The sequence below is a fragment of the Anas acuta genome, chromosome 24 (assembly GCF_963932015.1).
Source record: "Anas acuta chromosome 24, bAnaAcu1.1, whole genome shotgun sequence".
In the NCBI taxonomy this organism is placed as follows: Eukaryota; Metazoa; Chordata; class Aves; order Anseriformes; family Anatidae; genus Anas; species Anas acuta.
In genome coordinates this window covers 4,366,185-4,391,087 of record NC_089002.1, presented here as the reverse complement: position 1 = coordinate 4,391,087, position 24,903 = coordinate 4,366,185, and the positions used below count along the sequence as shown (strand labels likewise).

At 54.2% G+C, this 24,903-nt stretch overlaps 2 protein-coding genes and 1 long non-coding RNA gene across 3 annotated transcripts in view; 1 reads left to right on the top strand and 2 right to left on the bottom strand.

Moving 5' to 3' along the window:
- Positions 1-8,456, bottom strand: part of LOC137843921 (polymeric immunoglobulin receptor-like) — a 28,497-nt gene extending 20,041 nt beyond the window's left edge. The window contains 6 exon segments of the mRNA XM_068659724.1: positions 2,574-2,906; positions 3,249-3,328; positions 3,330-3,585; positions 6,877-7,209; positions 7,556-7,903; positions 8,314-8,456. Of these exon segments, the coding sequence (XP_068515825.1) occupies positions 2,574-2,906; positions 3,249-3,328; positions 3,330-3,585; positions 6,877-7,209; positions 7,556-7,903; positions 8,314-8,356 (1,393 nt within the window). The 5' untranslated portion in view covers positions 8,357-8,456.
- A 436-nt stretch (positions 8,457-8,892) lies between these two features.
- LOC137844231 (polymeric immunoglobulin receptor-like) lies at positions 8,893-18,160 on the bottom strand. Its single transcript, XM_068660438.1, has 11 exons — positions 17,877-18,160; positions 17,185-17,526; positions 16,509-16,841; positions 15,975-16,041; positions 14,272-14,377; positions 14,007-14,058; positions 13,000-13,197; positions 12,241-12,642; positions 11,565-11,897; positions 11,035-11,101; positions 8,893-9,488 (listed from the first exon to the last, which is right to left on the bottom strand). The coding sequence occupies exons 1-11, from the start codon at positions 18,130-18,132 to the stop codon at positions 9,317-9,319; spliced, it is 2,328 nt and encodes a 775-aa protein (XP_068516539.1). The 5' UTR covers positions 18,133-18,160; the 3' UTR covers positions 8,893-9,316.
- Positions 18,161-18,736: 576 nt separating this feature from the next.
- Positions 18,737-23,741, top strand: LOC137844093 (uncharacterized). The gene is made up of 3 exons (XR_011089815.1): positions 18,737-18,891; positions 19,426-19,552; positions 21,543-23,741. It is a non-coding gene; the product is annotated as an uncharacterized lncRNA (long non-coding RNA).
- The last annotated feature ends 1,162 nt before the right edge of the window (positions 23,742-24,903 follow it).

Below are 24,903 nucleotides of genomic sequence, written 5' to 3'. Positions count from 1 at the left end.
CGGCTGGGAGAAGAACTCACTGAGAGCAGCCCTGGGGAGAAGGACTTGGGGTTCAGGTGGGTGAAAAGCTCGACATGAGCCAGCAGTGAGGTTGCTGCCAGGAAGGCCAACTGCATCCTGGGCTGCATCACCAGAGGAGCAGAGGAGGGAGGGGATGGTTCCCCTCTGCTCTGCCTTGGTGAGGTCCCACCTGGAGTGCTGCGTCCAGGTCTGGGGCCCCCAGCACCAGAAGGATGTGGGGCTGTTAGAGTGGGTCAAGAGGAGGGCCACAAAGATGATCAAGGGGCTGGAGCAGCTGTCCTACAAGGAAGGACAGAGCTGGGGCTGTTCAGCACACAGAAGAGAAGGCTCTGGGGTGACCTCATTGTGGTTTTCAGTACTTAGAGGGGGTTGTAAAAGGGATGGAGAGCACCTTTTGCTCAATCAGATAATGACAGGACAAGAGGGAACAGTTTTAAACAAAAAGAGGGGAGATTTCAATTAGAGGTTAGGAGGCAGTTCTTCACTCAGTGGGTGCTGAGGCACTGGAACAGGTTCCCCAGAGAGGTTCTGGATGCCCCATCCTTGGAGGTGTTCAGCATCAGCTTGGACAAGGCCCCGAACAGCCTGATCTAGCGGGTGGCGTCCCTGCCCATGGTGGGAAGGGTTAACAAGATGATCCTTAAAATCCTTTCAAGCCCAAGTCATTCTATGATTCTGTGGGAGAATCCCCGTAGAAATGGGGTTTCAAATACACTTCCAAAAGTGGCCTCCTCTTCCCAAGACATATTCTAATTTGTCCCTTTCCACACTACAAGAACTTGAAAATATCCTTTCCTCACACAACATGGAAATAAGGAAAGGCAAAGAGTGCAGAAAATGAGAGTGACCAGGTGGATTCATTGCCACATGGCAATGAGTGAGGACAGAAGGCAGTTCCCGGGAAGCTAGGAGATGATTTCATCTGTCCACTTCTCCCTTTGTAATTAGGCTCTGGGCAAGAACAGGAAGAGGAGAGGTCGTCCACTGTAAGGACGCCTGTCCCACCCAGCTCCTCTAAGTGGGAGTCTTTGCAATGCCCAGAGGCTGCCTCCCCCAGGAAGACAGGACAGACAGGACTGCCGTGGGCAGGACATCAGTAATGCTTGTCTGTGTTCAAGCACATAGGTTTTTGGTGTTTTTTGTTTTTTGTTTTTTTCTTTGGCCTTACCCTGCTTGTGTGCTGTTGCCAGGAAGGTAATTTTGACTGGTGCCTGACAATGTTGTTGCAGCTCGTTCTGCAATCACAAAAAAAGAGAAGAACAATTACTGGGCTGTTGTGGATCCCCCATCCAAACATCCCTGCCATTGCTACCATGGGTGTAACTCCGGGTGTGCTGTGACAGACAACACAGACAAGGTGCCCAGGCTGCGAGCCATGTCTTCAGGAGCTACTGGGAGCAGGCGAAGTAGCAGAAGGATGGAAAGGTGGGAGGGAGAGGGAAGGAGCTGCAGAGGTGCCCTGCTCCATGAACCCAGCCCAGGACGTGGCAGAAGTGCTGGAAGTGCAGGCAGAAAAGCTCCCTGGCAGAGATCTGCAGGTAGCAGGGAGGTGTTGAACAGCCCTGTGCAGAAGCAGACAGAAGCTTGGAAGAAGCAAGCAAAGAGCATTGTCTGTGAAAGACTGGGCTGTGGGAATCACTTTGAGGACTGGTTCTGTGCACCAGGGGAGCTTGTGCTGCAGGATCCTGCTCGCCTAGAGTGTATTCAGTCCCTCGTGACAGGATTTTCACCTAGAGCATTAGGCCATCCCCTCTGGGCTTCTGGATCGCCATATCCCTTAGGTGCTGCTCTGCCGAATTCCTGACAGGCCACAACATGGTGCTGGTTTGCTGCAATCAGGTGCCTAATAGTATCACTTACTGTTCAAAGGTAACCCTGAAAGAAAATCTAGCGGTAAGATAATCTTCAACATACAGGTCTAAGTCTATGTTGCAATGAAATAGCCTTTGAAAGCTGAGGGATGAGTTGCCTTAGAGGAACAGAAGTGGTATCATGAGCATGAGTGACAGAAACACCTCCGTGCAGATGACTGCAGCTTCCCTCACAGAAGGGAAGCAACACGGCACAGCTGTGTGGTCAGTTCAGACCCCTGTTGCTATTGCACAGCATGGAGACTGTGAGAAAGTAAAATTGTGTGTGGTTTGGGCAGGGAAAAACTGGGAGGTGTGTGAAGCTGGGCAGCACAGAGGCTTCTTAGGGAATTGGCGAGTAGGAATGTGAGTGTACAGTGTACAACCAGCCCCGGGTCCCTGCAGGACAGTGCTCACCCTCAGCCGCTCTTGGAGCCCCTAGGTTAGCCATGTGGGAAGCAGATGTATTGAGGGCCCCATCTGTGGGAGCTCTGGGGAACCACCCTGAGCCTCTGCTCGGAGCAGTCAGGGCACGAAGGCCTGGGGCTTTGGCTCCATAGGGCTCCAGGGCAACCAAAATCATGTCCACCAGACAGACAGAGACAGAGATGGAGAGAAGGTCGGGTTCTTGGTGGTGGGGCACAGGTCAGGAGGGAGAGCAAGCAGGAGAGGCGAGGCCAAAATCTGCCAGCAGGTACTCACGCTTGGCCACAGAGAGCCGGACCTCCATTAACCGGGTGAACTGAATGGTTGTGTAGGGCATGTAGAGTGCACACCAGTACACGCCAGAGTCCTGTGCCTGCAGCTTCTCCATGGTGATGGTGACGGTCCTATTCTGGGTGTCATCCTGGATCGAGGCTCTGCCTTTCTGTGTTTTGTTGGTATCCAGTGTATTAGTGATATCTGTACTCACCACGAGTTCACACCTGCCAGTCTGACCTGGATATCGGCACCAGGCTTTTCTTTCGGAGCGGAAACCCAGGGCATGGTACGGGCACTGCACAGAGAGACTGTCCAACTCCAGCTTGTGCAACTCTGCAGAACAACAAACCTGGTGTCTGACCCGCAATCTGGGGCACAAGGGGATCCATCTCCTGGCATGATCTGGGCACCTGGGCCAGGCTGTGGCCATCAGCCCGGGCAGGGCACTTAGGGAAGGGCCGCAGGGAGCCGTGCACCTTGGGGACAGCAGGGTCTGCAGGGCTCCTTCACCCCATGCTCTACAAGCAGAGAAGGCGGCAAGCGAGGGGACGAGTGTGGGGGCTGATGAATGGGGTGGGGGAAGTCGCTCACTGTGTGCAGTAGGAGGATGGAGCGGGGCAGCAGTGATGTTGCCGCCTGACAGGACTGGAGTTTGCGTGAAGAAAAGGTACTCACCCTTGAAAACATTCAGCGAGATCCACTTCAGTGGAACATAGCTTTGCCGGCCTTTCCTATAAGCACAGAAGTATGTGCCTCCGGAGGTCAGTCATGGTGATTGAAAAATTCCTGTGTATGGGGTTATCCTGTATGGTAATGTACCCCTGTTTGGCCCGGTCTGTGTACGGCTCTGTTATTGTGCCAACTGTTGCCACTTGAAGCTGACATTGTTCATCTATCCAGCGGCACCAGGACTTCATTTCCCAGTACTCATCCTCTGCTGGGTAATGACACAGCACAGAGAGGTTGCTTCCTTCACGCTGGCTCAGCTTCTGAATTGTTTGGGCTTGGAGACCTGCGAATACCAGAAGTGGTGAGGGAGAGGGGAGCTGGTGCAGGGCTGTTGTGGGCTGTGAGCCTGGAGGAGCCAGGTGTGGGTAGTTCTGAAGTGGGGCTTGTCCTTCCCTTGCCTTCCCTTGCCTTCCCTTGCCTTGCCTTGCCTTGCCTTGCCTTGCCTTGCCTTGCCTTCCCTTCCCTTCCCTTCCCTTCCCTTCCCTTCCCTTCCCTTCCCTTCCCTTCCCTTCCCTTCCCTTCCCTTCCCTTCCCTTCCCTTCCCTTCCCTTCCCTTCCCCAGCCCCCAGGACAGCCGGTATCGCTATCGCTGTCCCACCACTGCAGGGCCCTGCAGGCAGCAGGACTGGGGACGGGTGTCCCATGGGAAGCCCCAGCCATGCCCAGCCCTCCTCGTACCTGGGAAGCAGAGCGGCAGCAGGAGGACGACTCGCAGCTCCATGGCCTCCTCAAGCGCAGGGCAGGGACATTGCCAGGGGCTGCCCAACGCGCCCCGTTGCAACCCGTCTGCCCGGTGAATCCTCCTGCCTCCCACTGACGCCGCTGGAGGAAGTGCCTGAGGTCTTGCCTTCCCACGGAAGTCCTTCACCACGTTTTGCAAGGCCACCAAATAACAAGAGCAGCTCAGGGTGCGTTAGGGGAAGTGGCCGAGAGCAGAGCACGGCCCATCCTGACGCCAGAGGCACATTGCTGCTCTTGCTTGGCCGTTGTCACGCTCTGCCCTCATGCCAGTGGTAACAGAGCACTCCTTTGCATTTCCAAGGCTTGGGAGATGGGGCAGGTCCTTTGCTGTGGCCCTGCCCTTCCCTCTGTGCTGTGCAGGTGCCCCCTGCCCAGGCCCTTGCCCAAAGTCCCCTCAAGGCGTGGTGGCAGAGAGGCCGAGCTCTGTGCAGGGAGCCTCCTCTCCATGCCATGCCTCCTGGGGCTCTCCTCCACCACAGCCAGTCCCCTCGTTGCCCATGCTTTGCCCGGCACCAAGCCCGTGGGCTGCCTGCCCATGCTGTGCCAAGCTGGAGGAACCAAACGGAGCCACTGGGCTTTTGCACAGTTTATTTGACTGGAACAACCGCACAGGGCCCTGGTGCGGGGACCCATGGGGAAGTTCTGAGGGTTTGCAGGGAAGTGAGGGAAGTGTGGGCACTCTGGGGTGAGGCCGTGCTTGCTGCACCAGCTCTGAGGCAAGAAGTGGCGATGTGCTGCCCCTGGCAGAGCCGGCGGGCGGGTGGCAGAGCCCGGCCTGGGCCGCGTGGCAGGGTTTGCCAGGTGTGGGCTGGTTTCTGTTCTGAGGAGCCCCGGGAGTTGCCGTGCTAAGAGCCCGGGGAGAAAGCGGGCCTCGGTTCGTGGGGGAGGCCGGCCTGGGTTCTCTGGAGCTCAGGGGCGACAGCTTGCAGGTTGGGATTTCCCTCAGGACATGTCTCCAGGCTTGGAAACAGAGATCCTTTTGGTCCTAGGTCTGGCGTCAGCTCCTTTCCTCCTCAGGCAGCTGTCCAGGGCTGCCTTCTGCTGCCCTGCGTTTCTGAAAGAAAGAGGGAGGCAGGCTCCTCAGTGACATCAGCCCATGGAGAGAAGCGTGTGGAGGAGGGCTGCTCATCCATTCTGGAGCATTAAGTGACTGCATTGCACCTCTCGCTCCCCAGTTGGGAGCCGTGGACAAACAGCACGTGCAAGTGCCACCCTGGGGCTTCTCTGGAGCCCAGGTGTGCTTTTGCCATTGTGGGTGTGTGGTTACCTCTTTTCTGCAGCATCCCCTTCTCTGAAGAAAAACGAGGAGCAAGATGACCAGCACCTTATTGATGAAGAATCCTAGGAGGGCCTGAAGGGTGAAGCTCCATAAGCTGTCAAGGAAACAGAAAGGAAAGGGAGCAGATCAGCCCATGGAAGAGAAAAGGCCTTCACCCAGAAGGAGAGGCTGTCCTTCATCCTTCCTTCTCAGTATCTGCACCAACAACACAGCCAGTGGGACCGAGCACACCCTCAGCAAGGCTGCAGATGACACCAAGCTGGGTGGTGCAGTGCATACAGCAGAAGGAAGGGATGCCATCCAAAGGGACCTGGGCAGAAGAGGGCCCACGTGAACCTGATGAGGTTCAACAAGTCCAGGTGCACTTGGGCTGGGGCAATCCCAGACATGAGGACCAGCTGGGAGAAGAACTCACTGAGAGCAGCCCTGGAGCTGTTCAGCATAAGGCTGGACAAGGCCCTGAGCAGCCTGACCTAGCGGGTGGCATCCCTGCCCATGGCAGGGAGGGTTAAGAAGATGATCCTTAAGGTCCTTTCCAGCCCAAGTCATTCTATGATTTTGCGGAGAATCTCCATAGAAATGGGGTTTCCAATACACTTCCAAAAGTGGCCTCCTCTTCCCAAGACATATTCTAATTTGTCCCCTTCCACACTACAAGAACTCAATAATACCCTTTCCTCACACAACATGGAAATAAGGAAAGGCAAAGAGTGCAGAAAATGAGAGTGACCAGGTGGATTCATTGCCACACTGCAGTGAGAGAGGAGAGAAGGCAGTTCCCAGGAAGCTAGGACTTGATTTCATCTGTCCACTTCTCCCTTTGTAATTAGGCTCTGGGCAGGAACTGGAAGAGGAGAGGTCGTCCACTGTAAGGACGCCTGTCCCACCCAGCTCCTCTGTATGCAGGAGTCTTTGCAATGCCCAGAGGCTGCCTCCCCCAGGAAGATGGGACTGCCATGGACAGGACATCAGTAATGCTTGTCTGTGTTCGAGCTCAGAGGCTTTCTTTTGGCCTTACTGTGGTTGTGTGCTGTTACCAGGAGGGTTACTCTGAGTGCTGCCTGTAGTGACTGACAACGATGTTACAGCTGGTCCTGCAATCACAAAGGAGAACAATTACTGGGCTGTTGTGCACCCCCCAATCTGAACGTCCCAGCCATTGCTACCATGGGTGTAACTCCGGGCGTGCTGTGACAGCCAACACAGACGAGGTGCCCAGACTGCGACCTGTGTCTTTCGGTTCCACCAGAAGCAGGCAAAGCTGCAGAAGGATGGAAAGGTGGGAGGGAGAGGCAAGGAGCTGCCGAGGAGCCCTGCTCCATGAACCCAGCCCAGGATGTGGCAGAAGTGCTGGAAGTGCAGGCAGAAAAGCTCCCTGGCAGGGATCTGCAGGTAGCAGGGAGGTGTTGAACAGCCCTGTGCAGAAGCAGACAGAAGCTTGTGCAGACAGAGATGGAGAGATGGAGAGAAGGTCAGGTTCTTGGTGGTGGGGCACAGGTCAGGAGGGAGAGCAAGCAGGGGAGGCGAGGCCAAAATCTGCCAGCAGGTACTCACGCTTGGCCACAGAGAGCCGGACCTCCATTATCCGGGTTAAACGAATGGTTGGGTAGAGCCTGTAGAGTGCACACCAGTACACGCCAGAGTCCTGTGCCTGCAGCTTCTCCATGGTAATGGTGATGGTCCTTTTCCGGCTGTCATCCCAGATCGAGGCTCTGCCTTTCTGGGCTTTGCTGATATCCCGTGTGTAATTGGTATCTGTGCTCACCACATGTTCACACCTGCCAGTCTGACCTGCATATCGGCACCAGGCTTTTCTTTCAGAGCGGTAACCCTGGTCACGGTATGGGCACTGCACAGAGAGACTGTCCAACTCCAGCTTGTGCAACTCTGCAGAACAACAAACCTGGTGTCTGACCCGCAATCTGGGGCACGAGGGGATCCATCTCCTGGCATGATCCGGGTGCCTGGGCCAGGCTGTGGCCATCAGCCAGGGTAGGGCACTTAGGGCAGGGACGCAGGAAGCCGTGCGCCTCGGGGTCAGTGGGGTCTGTGGGGCTCCTTCACCCCGTGCTCTGCAAGCAGGCAAGGCGGAGAGTGGTGATGGGAGGGTAGGGGCTGATGGATGAGTGATGAGGGGGAAGTCACTCACTGTGTGCAGGAGGAGTATGGAGCAGGGCAGCAATGACGTTGCCTCCTGACAGGACCAGAGTTTCCATGGGGAAAAGGTACTCACCCTTGAAAACATTCAGCGAGATCCTCTTCAGTAGAATAAATCTTTCCCAGGCTTTCCTATAAGCACAGAAATATGTGCCTGAATCTTCTACCTGGAGGTCAGTCATGGTGACAGAAAAATTCCTGTGTATGGGGTCACCCTGTATGGTAATGTGCCCCTGTCTGGCCCGTTCTGTGTATGTGTATGTTCTTGTGCCATTTATTTCCACTTCAGGCTGACATCCTTGAACTGTCCAGCGGCACCAGGACTTCAATTCCCGGTACTCATCCTCTGCTAGGTGAGGACACAGCACAGAGAGGTTGCTTCCTTCACGCTGGCTCAGCTCCCCAGGTGTTTGGGCTTGGAGACCTGTGAATACCAGAAGTGGTGAGGGAGAGGGGAGCTGGTGCAGGGCTGTCGTGGGCTGTGAGCCTGGAGGAGCCAGGTGTGGGGTGTTCTGAACTGGGGCTTGTCCTTCCCTTCCCTTCCCTTCCCTTCCCTTCCCTTCCCTTCCCTTCCCTTCCCTTCCCTTCCCTTCCCTTCCCTTCCCTTCCCTTCCCTTCCCTTCCCTTCCCTTCCCTTCCCTTCCCTTCCCTTCCCTTCCCTTCCCTTCCCTTCCCTTCCCTTCCCTTCCCTTCCCTTCCCTTCCCTTCCCTTCCCCAGCCCCCAGGACAGCCGGTATCGCTATCGCTGTCCCACCACTGCAGGGCCCTGCAGGCAGCAGGACTGGGGACGGGTGTCCCATGGGAAGCCCCAGCCATGCCCAGCCCTCCTCGTACCTGGGAAGCAGAGCGGCAGCAGGAGGACGACTCGCAGCTCCATGGCCTCCCCAGCGCGCCCCGTTGCAACGCGTCTGCCCGGTGAGCCCTCCTGCCTCCCACTGACGCCACTGGAGGAAGTCCCTGAGGTCTCGCCTTTCCACGGAAGTCCTTCACCATGTTTTGCAACAACACTGAATATTAAGAGCAGCTCAGGATTAATTTGGGGAAGTGGCCAGGAGCAGAGCACGGCCCCTCCTGACGCCAGAGGCCCTTTGCTGCTCTCGCTTGGCCCCTGTCAACGGGGCACTCCTTCGGCCATTCCGAGGCTTGGGAGATGGGGCAGGTCCTTTGCTGTGGCCCTGACCTTCCCTCTGTGCTGCCCAGGTGCCCCCTGCCCAGGCCCTTGCCCAAAGTCCCCTCAAGGCGTGGTGGCAGGGAGGCCAGGCTCTGTGCAGGGAGCCTCCTCTCCATGCCATGCCTCCTGGGGCTCTCCTCCACCACAGCCAGTCCCCTCGTTGTCCATGCAATGACCAGCAGTGAGCCTGTGGGCTGCCTGCCTGCGGTGTTCCAAGCTGGAGGAACAAAACGGAGCCACTGGGCTTTTGCACAGTTTATTTGACTGGAACAACCGCACAGGGCCCTGGTGCGGGGTCCCATGGGGAAGTTCTGAGGGTTTGCAGGGAAGTGAGGGAAGTGTGGGCACTCTGGGGTGAGGCCGTGCTTGCTGCACCAGCTCTGAGGCAAGAAGTGGCAATGTGCTGCCCCTGGCAGGGCTGGCGGGCGGGTGGCAGAGCCCGGCCTGGGCCGCGTGGCAGGGTTTGCCAGGTGTGGGCTGGTTTCTGTTCTGAGGAGCCCCGGGAGTTGCCGTGCTAAGAGCCCGGGGAGAAAGCGGGCCTCGGTTCGTGGGGGAGGCCGGCCTGGGTTCTCTGGAGCTCAGGGGCGACAGCTTGCAGGTTGGGATTTCCCTCAGGACATGTCTCCAGGCTTGGAAACAGAGATCCTTTTGGTCCCAGGTCTGGCGTCAGCTCCTTTCCTCCTCAGGCAGCTGTCCAGGGCTGCCTTCTGCTGCCCTGCATTTCTGAAAGAAAGAGGGAGGCCAGTGTCCCCTTCTCTGAAGAAAAATGAGGAGCAAAATTACCAGCACCTTATTGATGAAGAATCCTAGGAGGGCCTGAAGGGTGAAGCTCCATAAGCTGTCAAGGAAACAGAAAGGAAAGGGAGCAGATCAGCCCATGGAAGAGAAAAGGCCTTCACCCAGAAGGAGAGGCTGTCCTTCATCCTTCCTTCTCAGTATCTGTATCAACGACACAGCCAGTGGGACCGAGCACACCCTCAGCAAGGCTGCAGATGACACCAAGCTGGGTGGTGCAGTGCATACAGCAGAAGGAAGGGATGCCATCCAAAGGGACCTGGGCAGGCTGGAGGAGTGGTCCCACGTGAACCTGATGACGTTCAACAAGTCCAGGTGCAAGGTGCTGCACTTGGGTTGGGGCAATCCTGGAGATGAGGACCGGCTGGGAGAAGAACTCACTGAGAGCAGCCCTGGGGAGAAGGACTTGGGGTTCAGGTGGGTGAAAAGCTCGACATGAGCCAGCAGTGAGCTTGCTGCCAGGAAGGCCAACTGCATCCTGGGCTGCATCACCAGAGGAGCAGAGGAGGGAGGGGACGGTTCCCATCTGCACTGCCCTGGTGAGGTCCCACCTGGAGTGCTGCGTCCAGGTCTGGGGCCCCCAGCACCAGAAGGATGTGGGGCTGTTAGAGTGGGTCAAGAGGAGGGCCACAAAGATGATCAAGGGGCCGGAGCAGCTGTCCTACAAGGAAGGAGAGAGCTGGGGCTGTTCAGCACACAGAAGAGAAGGCTCTGGGGTGACCTCATTGTGGTTTTCAGTACTTAGAGGGGGCTTGTAAAAGGGATGGAGAGCACCTTTTGCTCAATCAGATAATGACAGCACAAGGGGGAACGGATTTAGATAAAAAGAGGGGAGATTTAAATTAGAGGTTAGGAGGCAGTTCTTCCCTCAGAGGGTGCTGAGGCACTGGAACAGCTTGCCCAGAGAGGTTCTGGATGCCCCATCCTTGGAGGTGTTCAGCATCAGCTTGGACAAGGCCCCGAGCAGCCTGATCTAGCGGGTGGCGTCCCTGCCCATGGTGGGAAGGGTTAACAAGATGATCCTTAAGGTCCTTTCCAGCCCAAGTCATTCTATGATTCTGTGGGAGAATCCCCGTAGAAATGGGGTTTCAAATACACTTCGAAAAGTGGCCTCCTCTTCCCAAGACATATTCTAATTTATCCCTTCCCACACTACAAGAACTTGAAAATATCCTTTCCTCACACACCATGGAAATAAGGAAAGGTAAAGAGTGCAGATTGTGACAGTGACCATGTGGATTCATTGCCACATGGCAGTGAGTGAGGAGAGAAGGCAGTTCCCAGGAAGCTAGGACTTGATTTCATCTGTCCACTTCTCCCTTTGTAATTAGGCTCTGGGCAGGAACTGGACGAGGAGAGGTCGTCCACTGTAAGGACGCCTGTCCCACCCAGCTCCTCTGTAAGTGGGAGTCTTTGCAATGCCCAGAGGCTGCCTCCCCCAGGAAGACTGGACTGCCATGGACAGGACATCAGTAATGCTTGTCTGTGTCCATTCACATAGGTTTTTGGTGTTTTTTTTTGTTTGTTTGTTTGTTTGTTTGTTTGTTTGTTTTTTGGGGGGGGGGGGGGTTGGGGGGGTTTGGCCTTACCCTGCTTGTGTGCTGTTGCCAGGAAGGTAATTTTGACCGGTGCCTGACAATGTTGTTGCAACTCGTCCTGCAATCACAAAGAAGAAAAGAACAATTACTGGGCTGTTGTGCATCCCCCATCTGAACGTCCCTGCCATTGCTACCATGGGTGTAACACCGGGCGTGATGTGACAGCCAACACAGACGAGGCGCCCAGACTGCGACCCGTGTCTTCAGGAGCTCCCGGGAGCAGGCGAAGCAGCAGAAGGATGGAAAAGTGGGAAGGAGAAGCAAGGAGCTGCCAAGGACCCCTGCTCCATGAACCCAGCCCAGGACATGGCAGAGGTGCTGGAAGTGCAGGCAGAAAAGCTCCCTGGCAGAGATCTGCAGGTAGCAGGGAGGTGTTGAACAGCCCTGTGCAGAAGCAGACAGAAGCTTGTGCACACAGAGAGCAGACATGGAGAGAGGGTTGGGTTCTCGGTGGTGGGGCACAGGTCAGGAGGGAGAGCAAGCAGGAGAGGCGAGGCCAAAATCTGCCAGCAGGTACTCACGCTTGGCCACAGAGAGCCGGACCTCCATTATCGGGGTAAAATTAATGGTTGCATTGGGTGTGTAGAGTGCACACCAGTACACGCCAGAGTCCTGTGCCTGCAGCTTCTCCATGGTGATGGTGACGGTCGTATTCTGGGTGTCATCCTGGATCGAGGCTCTGCCTTCCTTGCCTTTGCTGATACCCCGTCTGTAAGTGGTATCTGTGCTCACCACAAGGTCACACCTGCCAGTCTGACCTACACCTCGGCACCAGGCTTTTCTTTCGGAGCGGTAGCCCAGGGTATGGTATGGGCACTGCACAGAGAGACTGTCCAACTCCAGCTTGTGAAACTCTGCAGAACAACAAACCTGGTGTCTGACCCGCAATGTGGGGCACGAGGGGATCCATCTCCTGGCACAAGCTGGGCACCTGGGCCAGGCTGTGGCTGTCGGCCCAGGCAGGGCACTTCGGGGAGGGCTGCAGGGAGCCATGCGCCTCCGGGCCAGCAGGGTCTGCAGGGCTCCTTCACCCCGTGCTCTGCGAGCAGGGAAGGCGGCGAGCGAGGGGACAAGGGTGGGGGCTGATGGATGGGGACAGGGGAAGCCGATCGCTGTGTGCGGGAGGAGGATGGAGCGGGGCAGCAGTGACGTTGCCTCCTGACAGGACTGGAGTCTGCGTGGGGAAAAGGTACTCACCCTTGAAAACATTCAGCGAGATCCTCTTCAGTAAAACATAGCTTTGACTGTAAGCACAGTAATATGTGCCTGAATCCTCTACCTGGAGGTCAGTCATGGTGATGGAAAAATTCTTGTGTATGGGGTCATCCTTTATGGTAAAGTGCCCCTGTCTGGCCCGGTATGTATAGAAGTGTGTTCTTGTGCCGCTTGTTGCCACTTGAAGCTGACATCGTTGATCTGTCCAGCGGCACCAGGACTTCATTTCCCGGTACGCATCCTCTGCTGGGTAATGACACAGCACAGAAAGGTTGCTTCCTTCACGCTGGCTCAGCTTCTGAATTGTTTGTGCTTGGAGACCTGAGAATACCAGAAGTGGTGAGGGAGAGGGGAGCTGGTGCAGGGCTGTCGTGGGCTGTGAGCCTGGAGGAGCCAGGTGTGGGGTGCTCTGAACTGGGGCTTGTCCTTCCCTTCCCTTCCCTTCCCTTCCCTTCCCTTCCCTTCCCTTCCCTTCCCTTCCCTTCCCTTCCCTTCCCTTCCCTTCCCTTCCCTTCCCTTCCCTTCCCTTCCCTTCCCTTCCCTTCCCTTCCCTTCCCTTCCCTTCCCTTCCCTTCCCTTCCCTTCCCTTCCCTTCCCTTCCCTTCCCTTCCCTTCCCTTTCCCAGCCCCCAGGACAGCCGGTATCGGTATCACTGTCCCACCACTGCAGGGCCCTGCAGGCAGCAGGACTGGGGACGGGTGTCCCATGGGAAGCCCCAGCCATGCCCAGCCCTCCTCGTACCTGGGAAGCAGAGCGGCAGCAGGAGGACGACTCGCAGCTCCATGGCCTCCCCAATGTGCTCCGTTGCAACGCGTCTGCCCGGGTGAACCCTCCTGCCTCCCACGGACGCCGATGGAGGAAGTTCCTGAGGTCTCGCCTTTCCACGGAAGTCCTTCACCATGTTTTGCAACAACACTGAATAACAAGAGCAGCTCAGGATTCATTTGGGGAAGTGGCAGGGAGCAGAGCACGGCGTGTCCTGATGCCAGAGGCACATTGCTGCTCTCGCTTGGCCCCTGTCAACGGGGCACTCCTTTGGCCATTCCGAGGCTTGGGAGATGGGGCAGGTCCTTTGCTGTGGCCCTGCCCTTCCCTCTGTGCTGCCCAGGTGCCCCCTGCCCAGGCCCTTGCCCAAAGTCCCCTCAAGGCGTGGTGGCAGAGAGGCCGGGCTCTGTGCAGGGAGCCTCCTCTCCATGCCATGCCTCCTGGGGCTCTCCTCCACCACAGCCAGTCCCCTCGTTGTCCATGCTTTGCCTGGCACCGAGCCCGTGGGCTGCCTGCCCACGCTGTGCCAAGCTGGAGGAACCAAACGGAGCCACTGGGCTTTTGCACAGTTTATTTGACTGGAACAACTGCACAGGGCCCTGGTGCGGGGGCCCATGGGGAAGTTCTGAGGGTTTGCAGGCAAGTGAGGGAAGTGTGGGCACTCTGGGGTGAGGCCGTGCTTGCTGCACCGGCTCTGAGGCAAGAAGTGGCGATGTGCTGCCCCTGGCAGGGCTGACGGGCAGTGGCAGAGCCCGGCCTGGGCCGCGTGGCAGGGTTTGCCAGGCGTGGGCTGCTTTCTGCCCTGAGGAGCCCCAGGAGTTGCCATGCTGGGAGCCCGGGGAGAAAGCGGGCCTCGGTTCATGGGGGAGGCCGGCCTGGGTTCTCTGGAGCTCAGGGTAACAGCTTGCAGGTTGGGATTTCCCTCTGGACATGTCTCCAGGCTTGGAAACAGAGATCCTTTTGGTCCCAGGTCTGGTGTCAGCTCCTTTCCTCCTCAGGCAGCTGTCCAGGGCTGCCTTCTGCTGTCCTGAGTTTCTGAAAGAAAGAGGGAGGCAGGCTCCTCAGTGACATCGGCCCATGGAGAGAAGCGTGTGGAGGAGGGCTGCTCATCCTTTCTGGAGCATTAAGTGACTGCATTGCACCTCTCGCTCCCCAGTTGGGAGCCGTGGACAAACAGCACGTGCAAGTGCCACCCTGGGGCTTCTCTGGAGCCCAGGTGTGCTTTTGCCATTGCGGGTGTGTGGTTACCTCTTTTCTGCAGCGTCCCCTTCTCTGAAGAAAAACGAGGAGCAAGATGACCAGCACCTTATTGATGAAGAATCCTAGGAGGGCGCAAAGGGTGAAGCTCCATAAGCTGTCAAGGAAACAGAAAGGAAAGGGAGCAGATCAGCCCATGGAAGAGAAAAGGCCTTCACCCAGAAGGAGAGGCTGTCCTTCGTCCTTCCTTCTCAGTATCTGTATCAACGACACAGCCAGTGGGACCGAGCACACCCTCAGCAAGGCTGCAGATGACACCAAGCTGAGTAGTGCAGTCCATACAGCAGAAGGAAGGGATGCCATCCAAAGGGACCTGGGCAGGCTGGAGGAGTGGTCCCACGTGAACCTGATGAGGTTCAACAAGTCCAGGTGCAAGGTGCTGCACTTGGGCTGGGGCAATCCCGGACATGAGGACCAGCTGGGAGAAGAACTCACTGAGAGCAGCCCTGGGGAGAAGGACTTGGGGTTCAGGGGGACGAAAAGTTCAACATGAGCCAGCAGTGAGCTTGCAGCCTGGAAGGCCAACTGCATCCTGGGCTGCATCACCAGAGGAGAGAATCATAGAATCATAGAATATCCTGAGTTGGAAGGGACCCTTAAGGATCATCAAGTCCAACTCTAGAGGGCAGCAGGGGACTGAGGGGATGCTTCCCCTCTGCTCTGCCCTGGTGAGGTCCCACCTGGAGTACTGCATCCAGGTCTGGGGCCCCCAGCACCAGAAGCATGTGGGGCTGTTAGAGTGGCTCAAGAGGAGGGCCACAAAGATGATCAAGGGGCTGGAGCAGCTGTCCTACAAGGACAGAGCTGGGGCTGTTCAACACACAGAAGTGAAGGCTCTGGGGTGACCTCATTGTGATTTTACATACTTAGAAGGAGGCTTATAAAAGGGATGGAGAGCACCTTTTGCTCAATCAGATAATGACAGGACAAGAGGGAATGGTTTGAAACAAAAAGAGGGGAGATTTCAATTAGAGGTTAGGAGGCAGCTCTTCACTCAGAGGGTGCTGAGGCACTGGAACAGCTTGCCCAGAGAGGTTCTGGATGCCCCATCCTTGGAGGTGTTCAGCATCAGGTTGGACAAGGCCCCAGGCAGCCTGATCTAGTGGGTGGCATCGCTGCCCATGGCAGGGAGGGTTAACAAGATGATCCTTAAGGTCCTTTCCAGCCCAAGTCATTCTATGATTCTGTGGGAGAATCTCTGTAGAAATGGGGTTTCAAATACACTTCGAAAAGTGGCCTCCTCTTCCCAAGACATATTCTAATTTGTCCCATTCCACACTACAAGAACTTGAAAATATCCTTTCCTCACACAATATGGAAATAAGGAAAGGCAAAGAGTGCAGATAGTGACATTGACCATGGGGATTCATTGCCACATAGCAGTGAGGGAGGAGAGAAGGCAGTTCCCAGGAAGCTAGGACTTGATTTCATCTGTCCACTTCTCCCTTTGTAATTAGGCTCTTTCAGGAACTGGAAGAGGAGAGGTTGTCCACTGTAAGGACGCCTGTCCCACCCAGCTCCACTGTAAGCGGGAGTCTTTGCAATGCCCAGACTGCGTCCCCCAGGAAGACAGGACTGCCATGGGCAGGACATCAGTAATGCTTGTCTGTGTCCATTCACATAGGTTTTTGGTGTTTGTTTTTTTTTTTTGTTTGTTTGTTTGTTTGTTTTTTGGGGGGGGGGTTTGGCCTTACCCTGCTTGTGTGCTGTTGCCAGGAAGGTAATTTTGACCGGTGCCTGACAATGTTGTTGCAACTCGTCCTGCAATCACAAAGAAGAAGAGAAGAACAATTACTGGGCTGTTGTGCATCCCCCATCTGAACGTCCCTGCCATTGCTACCATGGGTGTAACTCCGGGCGTGCTGTGACATCCAACACACACGAGGCGCCCAGGCTGCGACCCGTGTGTTTTGATTCCACCAGAAGCAGGCAAAGAAGCAGAAGGATGGAAAGGTGGGAGGGAGAGGGAAAGAGCTGCCAAGGAGCCCTGCTCCATGAACCCAGCCCAGGACGTGGCAGAAGAGCTGGAAGTGCAGGCAGAAAATCTCCCTGGCAGGGATCTGCAGGTAGCAGGGAGGTGTCGAATAGCCCTGTGCAGAAGCAGACAGAAGCTTGTGCACACAGAGAGACAGAGATGGAGAGAGGGTCGGGTTCTTGGTGGTGGGGCACAGGTCAGAAGGGAGAGCAAGCAGGGGAGGCGAGGCCAAAATCTGCCAGCAGGTACTCACGCTTGGCCACAGAGAGCTGGAACTCCATTATCCGGGTGAAATGAGTGGTTGCGTAGGGCGTGTAGAGTGCACACCAGTACACACCAGAGTCCTGTGCCTGCAGCTTCTCCATGGTGATGGTGACGGTCCTTTTCTGGGTGTCATCCTGGATCGAGGCTCTGCCTTCCTTGCCTTTGCTGATACCCCGTGTGTAAGTGGTATCTGTGCTCACCACGAGTTCACACCTGCCAGTCTGACCTGGATATCGGCACCAGGCTTTTCTTTCAGAGCGGTAGCCCAGGGTATGGTATGGGCACTGCACAGAGAGACTGTCCAACTCCAGCTTGTGCAACTCTGCAGAACAACAAACCTGGTGTCTGACCCGCAATCTGGGGCACGAGGGGATCCATCTCCTGGCATGATCCGGGTACCTGGGCCAGGCTGTGGCTGTCGGCCCAAACAGGGCACTTTGGGCAGGGCCACGGGGAGCCGTGAGCCTCATGGCCAGTGGGGTCTGCAGGGCGCCTTCACCCCGTGCTCTGTGAGCAGGGAAGGCAGCGAGCGAGGGGACAAGGGTGGGGGCTGATGGATTGGGTCGGGGGAAGCCACTCACTGTGTGCGGGAGGAGGATGGAGTGGGGCAGCAGTGACGTTGCCTCCTGACAGGACTGGAGTTTGTGTGGGGAAAAGGTACTCACCCTTGAAAACATTCAGCGAGATCCTCTTCAGTGGAACATGGCTGTCCCTGCCTTTCCAATAAGCACAGTAATATGTGCCTGAATCCTCTACCTGGAGGTCAGTCATGGTGATGGAAAAAATCTTGTGTAAAGGGTCATCCTGTATGGTAATGTGTCCTTGTCTAGCCCGGTCTGTGTACAACTCTGTTCTTGTGCCAATTATTGCCACTTGAAGCTGACATCCTTGATCTGTCCAGCGGCACCAGGACTTCAGCTCCCAATACACTTTTGGGTAAGGACACAGCACAGAGAGGTCGCTTCCTTCACGCTGGCTTAGCTCCCCAGGTGTTTGGGCTTGGACACCTGTGAATACCAGAAGTGGTGAGGGAGAGAGGAGCTGGTGCAGGGCTGTCGTGGGCTGTGAGCCTGGAGGAGCCAGGTGTGGGGTGTTCTGAAGTGGGGCTTGCCCTTCCCTTCCCTTCCCTTCCCTTCCCTTCCCTTCCCTTCCCTTCCCTTCCCTTCCCTTCCCTTCCCTTCCCTTCCCTTCCCTTCCCTTCCCTTCCCTTCCCTTCCCTTCCCTTCCCTTCCCTTCCCCAGCCCCCAGGACAGCCGGTATCGGTATCGCTGTCCCACCACTGCAGGGCCCTGCAGGCAGCAGGACTGGGGACGGGTGTCCCATGGGAAGCCCCAGCCATGCCCAGCCCTCCTCGTACCTGGGAAGCAGAGCGGCAGCAGGAGGACGACTCGCAGCTCCATGGCCTCCCCAACGCGCCCCGTTGCAACGCGTCTGCCCGGGTGAGCCCTCCTGCCTCCCACTGACGCTGCTGGAGGAAGTGCCTGAGGTCTTGCCTTTCCACGGAAGTCCTTCACCACGTTTTGCAAGGCCACCGAATAACAAGAGCAGCTCAGGGTGCGTTTGGGGAAGTGGCCGGGAGCAGAGCACGGCCCATCCTGACGCCAGAGGCACATTGCTGCTCTCCCTTGGCCATTGTCACGCTCTGCCCTCACGCCAGTGGCAACGGGGCGCTCCTTTGGCATTTCCAAGGCTTGGGAGAAGGGGCAGGTCCTTTGCTGTGGCCCTGCCCTTCCCTCTGTGCTGCCCAGGTCCTTGCCCAAACTCCTCTAAAGGCGTGATGGCAGAGAGGCCATGGCTCTGTGGGCAACCTTGTGGGTTTCTCTTTCCACATGGGGTCAAATAGCAGCATTCCTTTTCTTTTCTGTCTGCCACTTTCTATGTCAAGATTTTTTTTCCTTGCCCTATAATGTTACAGCGTCTTAGTGTCTTTTTATTATTATTTATTTATTTTTAATTTTTGTTTTGTTTGTGAAGAACTTTGGCAAGTAGTTTTGCAACTGTCAGATAAGCTAGGTTATCTTTTTCTGCTCTTACTCACTTGCTTTGCTGATAAAGAAAGGAGATTCTTTTGTCATTTAGGGCAAAAGTGGACATGGCCTGGCAGAATCTGTCCTTTTCTATCCTTTGGTGCTCGGACTGGCCCATGTTACCCCTTTTACCTGGCAGTGAGGGACAACTCACCTGTTTTGTTTTATTTGTTCCTCATTACTGACAGCTGTTTCAGTGGAGTTAAAGGAGTCTTCAGAAATGCAGTAGTAAAAGATGTTTGTTGTTTCACCTCCAAGTAAAATGCATTCGGAGGAAAGACTGACCTTGTTGGTGACAGGAAACAAAGTGGAACTGTGTGGACAGTCGAGTGTGCAGCTGCTGAGGTGATGTACTGACAGCGAGGTCTCTATAGGCAAGGCTGAAGTGATTTTAAGTACAGGGGAAACAGTGGAAATATTGAAATAAGCCATACAAAGCAACTCCTGGCATGGCTGACACTCAGCTTGGTGTGGAAATGGACAGCTAACCATGGCCTCCTGGCTCCGCATGTCCTTTTGATTCCCAGTACGATTCAGGAACTGGAGATGATGTGGCGAGGGAGCTGGGGTTCACAAGCAGCTGAATAGATAGGATGATCTGTGGAGTATAGAGAGGAGAAAATAGGTGGAGGAGGTGGGGCATGAAGTGAGTTCTTCTGCTAGGAAAGCGAGGAGAAAGGAGTTTCTCCAATTAAAAAAAAAATGCATTCACTTATGAAAACAGCCAGCTTAATTTCCTTTATTCGGGAGAGCTGAGAATGATCACAAACGAAAATGATCGCTAGTATTCTCCACTGTCTTGTACTGTGACCTTTTTGATGGTGATGTTGAGAACTCCCTTCTGGATGTTATCATTTATGGTGTATCTTCCTTTTTCAGTGTTATTCTCAGAGGCGCTGGTCATCTTTTCTGTACTGACCAGGACACTCGGCAGAGACAGTCTCCATCTCCCTGGTTTCATATCCTTGGGTTTCTGGATAAGGTCAAACTGGTTAGTAGTGTCCAGGTAAAACATCCAATTGCACCGGTTTCCCACTATTAGAATAAGCACAATATTGTAAGCCAGTTCACAGACATTTTAGCTAGCTATGGGAGGGTCGAATTGACCTGGGATACTAAGTAAAAGAAATTCCAAATATTTTGGTCTCTTGCAAAAAAGTTTAGAATAATAAAACTATGCCTCCAAATAAATCAAAGCATATTGCAACAGAAACCTGTGGAGTCTGTACTCTGAGTTAGACAGCTAAGTTGGTGATCAGAGATAAACAGCCAAGACAGAGAAAGATCTGGGTCACCTTATATATAGAAATGACTAAAACAACTTTTTGGAAAGGAAAGGACAGGGATGATAATGCAGGAGTGTATAAAATTGGGAATAGCATGGAAAGAGCACAGGAGCAATAATTCATTGTCTTACAAGAAGCAAGTCACTAGCTAGAATACAAGGAAAAAAGGAAATTTTCCATGCATGCATGTATGCATAAAGTGTGGAGCTCACTGCCACAGGATGTTCACGTACCAAAAGTTTTTATGTGCTAGCAGAACAAATGGAAGAATTAAAGCGATAAAAGAATTTAGTCATTGCTCTTATAATAAAAATGCCCTCTGCAGGGAATTGCTGCAGGCTAGGAGAGTATTCTGGACAACTGTTTCTTCATGCCTCTCTGTTTCTATACTCTTTCTTAACTAATTATCTGCTTTAGCCACTGTTGGAGACCTTTGATCTGACCTACTATGGCTATTGTGATTCCTAAATAACCTGGGAGAGGGTACTACAAACCACTGAAAAGCAGAAAGAAATGAGGTAGAAATCTACAAAATGCCCCGCATTTTCCTCGGAAAGAAATAATCACTCGTAGAAACAGACAGCTTAATCTCAGTTATTCAGGAAAAAATGAGAATGTGCATAGTGTGGACACCAGCACAATACCGAGTCCTGAACCTGCAGCTCCTGCATTGTGACAGTGATCATCTCCTTCTGGGTGTCATCAAGCACCGTGCTTCTCTCTGTACAAACCTTGTTGAGATATGATGATAGACGGTAACCAGTGATGACTAAGGTATCATGTTCATCTTTAGCACTAGGCTCTCTTCACATCACTGTAGTTCTGGATGTTACAGGGACGTATGACAGAGGGTGGTAGTGGACCACTGCAAAGCATAAGGAGCAGAGTATAAATCTTGGCTAAGAGACACACATCTTCCACAAACTACATGCCCACTATGGGATAAAGTCTTCACAGGTGAAATCTTGTCCCTGATTTCAGCCATGTCCCAGCAGAACTAAAGGGAATGGCCTCAAGATGCAACAGAGGAAGTTCAGTTGGGAAATGAGGAGACATTTCTTCTCAGAAAGAGTGGTCAGGTGTTGGGACGGGTTGCCCAGGGAGGTGGTGGAGTCACCGTCCCTGGGGGTGTTCAAGGAAAGGTTGGGCCTGGCACTTAGGGACGTGGTTTAGTGGGTGATAGTGGTGGTAGGGGGGTGGTTGGACCAGATGACCTTGGAGGTCTTTTCCAACCCTAATGATTCTGTGATTCTTTTCCCACATCGTCCTGAGTTCTGAGAAGAAGAAGCTGCTGGATTTAGGTGCAGCAGCAGTTTTTTGATAGAAGGACTCCACCTCTTCTTTCCTGTTACCACCACAGCAGAGCAGGGAGAAGCATATCAATGTTCACACCTGAGTGGCTTCAGCACATTAGCAAATGTGTTAATATAAAACTCCTGCTAGGGAGAAGTTTTTCACTTTTTCTGACTCTGTGGAAGAATCTAGCAAGCTAGCAATTGCTGAGTAAATTCTGAGGCTGCTTTATCTCAAGGGGTGTTGTTGGGGAGAGGAAAAAAAAAAAAGATTCCTGCAAAAAATTTTGAAAGAATGTAAAATTGAGGTAAGTCTTAAAATAATTTGACCTTTTTTTTTGACCTTTTTTCATAGAAGTGGAGACAAATGAGACTAATGCAACTTTTTTTGCTGTTGTTATTTTTTTTTCTGCTTAAGAGCATATGCCTGTTCTTGAAGAGGAAACTGCACCCTGTGTGACTTGGCCCCTTGGCTGGAGAAGCCAGAATCTCTATGTAATAGGAACTGGAGTTGACCCTCTTCCTTTCCCAGCAGGGTAGGGAAATTCTCCATCTGAAGAGAAACTTGGTTTTGTGGTTAAACTTTCAGGAACTTCTTCTTCTAATGCTGGAACACTATGCGTTGTACAGGATCTTAGATAAATGCAGGAGAAAAATTCTACCCAGGATCCCTTTGCCTCTCCTCCTGCTGCATCCCTTCCTTACCTAGAAAAGAGAAGAGCAGAAGCAGGAGGAATCATAACTCTGTGCCTGTGCTGGAGCCAAGAGAGAGGGCAGTGCTGAAGGCAGATCAGAGCAATAGCAGTTACCTTCTCTCTGAACCCTCCTATCCCACACTGGCATTGTTAGAGGAAGTGACTGAGCTTTGTGGCTTACTACTTGGCTCAGCACAGAAATCTTTCACTACAGTTTAACAACCAAATTCATACTTGAGTAATTTAATTGTCTTCTGAACTGGCTGAATCCTATTGATAAGGACATCGAGGTGTTAGAATTCAAGGACAAGCTGTTGTCTTTGAGAGACCCCTGGGACAGCCTCAGAAAGAGTGCTGACACTTGCACTAGCAACATCATTAAAGTCGGCCAGCCCTTGGCCTCAGAATTATAGAGTAGTTCAGTTGGAAGGAGTCTATGAAGCTCATCAAGTCCAACTGCCTGAGGACTTCAGGGCTACTCAAAAGTTAAAGCATATTATTGAGGACATTATCCAAAATGCCTCTTGAACGTCACCCGGCGTGGGCAGCCACTACCTCTCTAGAAAGCCTGTTCCAGTGTCTGACCACCCTCACAATAAAGAAATTTTTATTATTGTCTGGTCTGAACCTCCTCTGGCACAGCTTTGTGTTGCTCCCGTGTGTCCTGTCATCAGTTACTGGGGAGAAGGGACCGTTATCTCCATGTTCCTTCCTCAAGAAGGTGCAGAGAGCAATGAAGTTGCCTTTGAGCCTTCTCTTCTCCAGACCAGACAACCCAAATATCTTCAGCCCTAGTGCTCCGCAGCCTTGGCTTCAACCCTGTGGAGGTATGGGGAGGAGGAAGATGTGGTGGGTGCAGTGCAGCCTGTGTTTGTGCAGCCACTGGGCAGAACTAATGGAGGGAATTCAGCTCTTCCACAGCCATCTCTGCCTTGGGTGGCTGCCTTGGGAAGCACAAGCAGTGGCAGGGTTTACTTCTCTTGTACTTTCATTCTAGCTGTTGCAGGGACAGAGCAGAGGGACAGTCCTGCTGCTGCTCCCCAGACATCTTGTGCTTGCCACAGTAGGAAACATTGCTCCAGTTGGTGTGGCCTGGCAGATTCCCTCCACTTGAAATCACCGTGCCTTTCTCTGCCCTTCAAGACAGTGACAATAACAAAATAAAGTGGCAGTAAATTCCTCTGCCTTCCCACCACCATCAGATGTGCTCACAGTGGTCTCCCCTGAGCCAGTACCTGCCTGCCTTGCTCTACCAGAGCAGTGCAGAGAGACTGTACTGACACCCTGGCTGCAAATAACTTCTAATTATATGAATAAGCAGCTTATTAACAATACGTTTTGGCTAATCATTTTGTGCTAGATATCTCCGCATTGTCTTTTCCCCAAATCCCTCTCTCATCAGGCACTTGATGCTCAGTAACAAGAAGGAGGAATGCACTGGTTCTCTTATGAACGAATCCCAAGAGCCTGCAATTAGTTCAGTTTCTGCAACTGGTTGCCTGCAAAGTGAGCCAAGAACTGTGCCGCAGTGCTGCAAGAAAGGCTGAGGCACTGCATCCACGTTTACCATGCCCAGCGGAGGTCCTGCCTTGGAGCAGAGGAGCTCTCAGGGGCAGGACAGGTCGTGAGATGTCTGTGCAGGACCCAGCATGCCGGGAGCAGCAAAGAAGCAATGATGGTGGTCCTCTTGCTGTGCCTCTGACAGAGGATCAGTATGGATTTTAATTACAGCAGCGCAGAAAAGGAGTCGGATGGGATCTCAGGAGGTCACTTAATCCACCCCAATGACCCACAGTAGGATCACCTCCTCCTGTGCTGTGTCTGAGGATCTGTTTAACCAGTCCAGGCTGCAGCATTCTCCTGGTGACCTGTTCAGTGCTGCACCATCCTGACGTGAAAGCTTTCCCTCCCACCTGAGCCTCCCTGCTATTAAACGCCTCTCTCCTTTCTGTGACACGGAGAACAGATGCTTCCCTTCCTCCTGCTTTGCAGGCTCCTGCACAGCCTTTCCACCCCAGACTAACCATCCCCAATCCTTTTAATTTCCCCTCCCAGGCCGTGTTTCTGACAGCTTGAATCCTTTTAGTTCTCCAAACTAAATCATCAATCCGCCTCTCTGCCGACTTACTGAACATCCCCAAAGCCCCCCGAACTTTCCTCCGAGCTTGCGCATCCTCTCGGGGATGCAGCCTTGCCCTTCTCTCCCCTTCCACAGAAACTCTCCCTCCTCGCTGCCCTTCCTCATGGCCACAAAACCCCGGAGTCGCCTCCTGGGGGCTGCGACCACCGCCTCGGTGTCCCCGCCATAGGACCGCTAGGGGGCAGAGGGGGACCGCGAATGGGGCCGGCCCGGGGGGGGGGCTCCGAGGGGCGCCAGCTTCATGGAGCTCTGGATTTTGGGGGCCTCGTTGGTTCTTTCCCCGTGGCCGGAGTGAAAATGCAGTGCTCTGCTCAGCCCATGGGGCTGGAGCTGGGGGTGCGATGTCAGGGTGCTTCGCCCTACAGGGCTGGTGGGGGTCTCCTGGGCAGTGGGACGTGGCCTGGTGTGGCAGTTTGGCACGCTGCACAGCTTCCCCTGGCACTGAGATCATAGCATCATAGGATATCCCGAGATGGAAGGGACCCACAAGGATCATCGAGTCCAGCTCCTGGCATCGCACAGGTCTACCCAACAATTCAGACCGTATGACTAAAAGCACAGTCCAAACGCTGCTTAGACTCCGACAGGCTCAGCGCAGTGACTCTGTCCCTGGGGAGCCTGTTCCAGTGCACGACAACCCTCTCGGTGAAGAACCTCTTCCCGATATCCAGCCTGAACCTCCCCTGTCACAGCTTGCCACCATTCCCCCAGGTCCTAACGCTGCAGGTGTCTGCGCGAGGCCACTTTGTGCATGCTGCAGAATCCCTTAAGATAAGCTGCACAACTGCAGTGTGCCCAAAGAGATCAGCCAAAGACCCCTCTTCCCAAAACTGTAAGCAGGCTGCAGCCCTAAGGCCTTTTCTGCCAGACAGTGGAGCCTGCCAGGGGACACCACCGTCAGATGCGTCTTCAGCGGGGAAACACAACCGCGTGCCTCGTCCTCA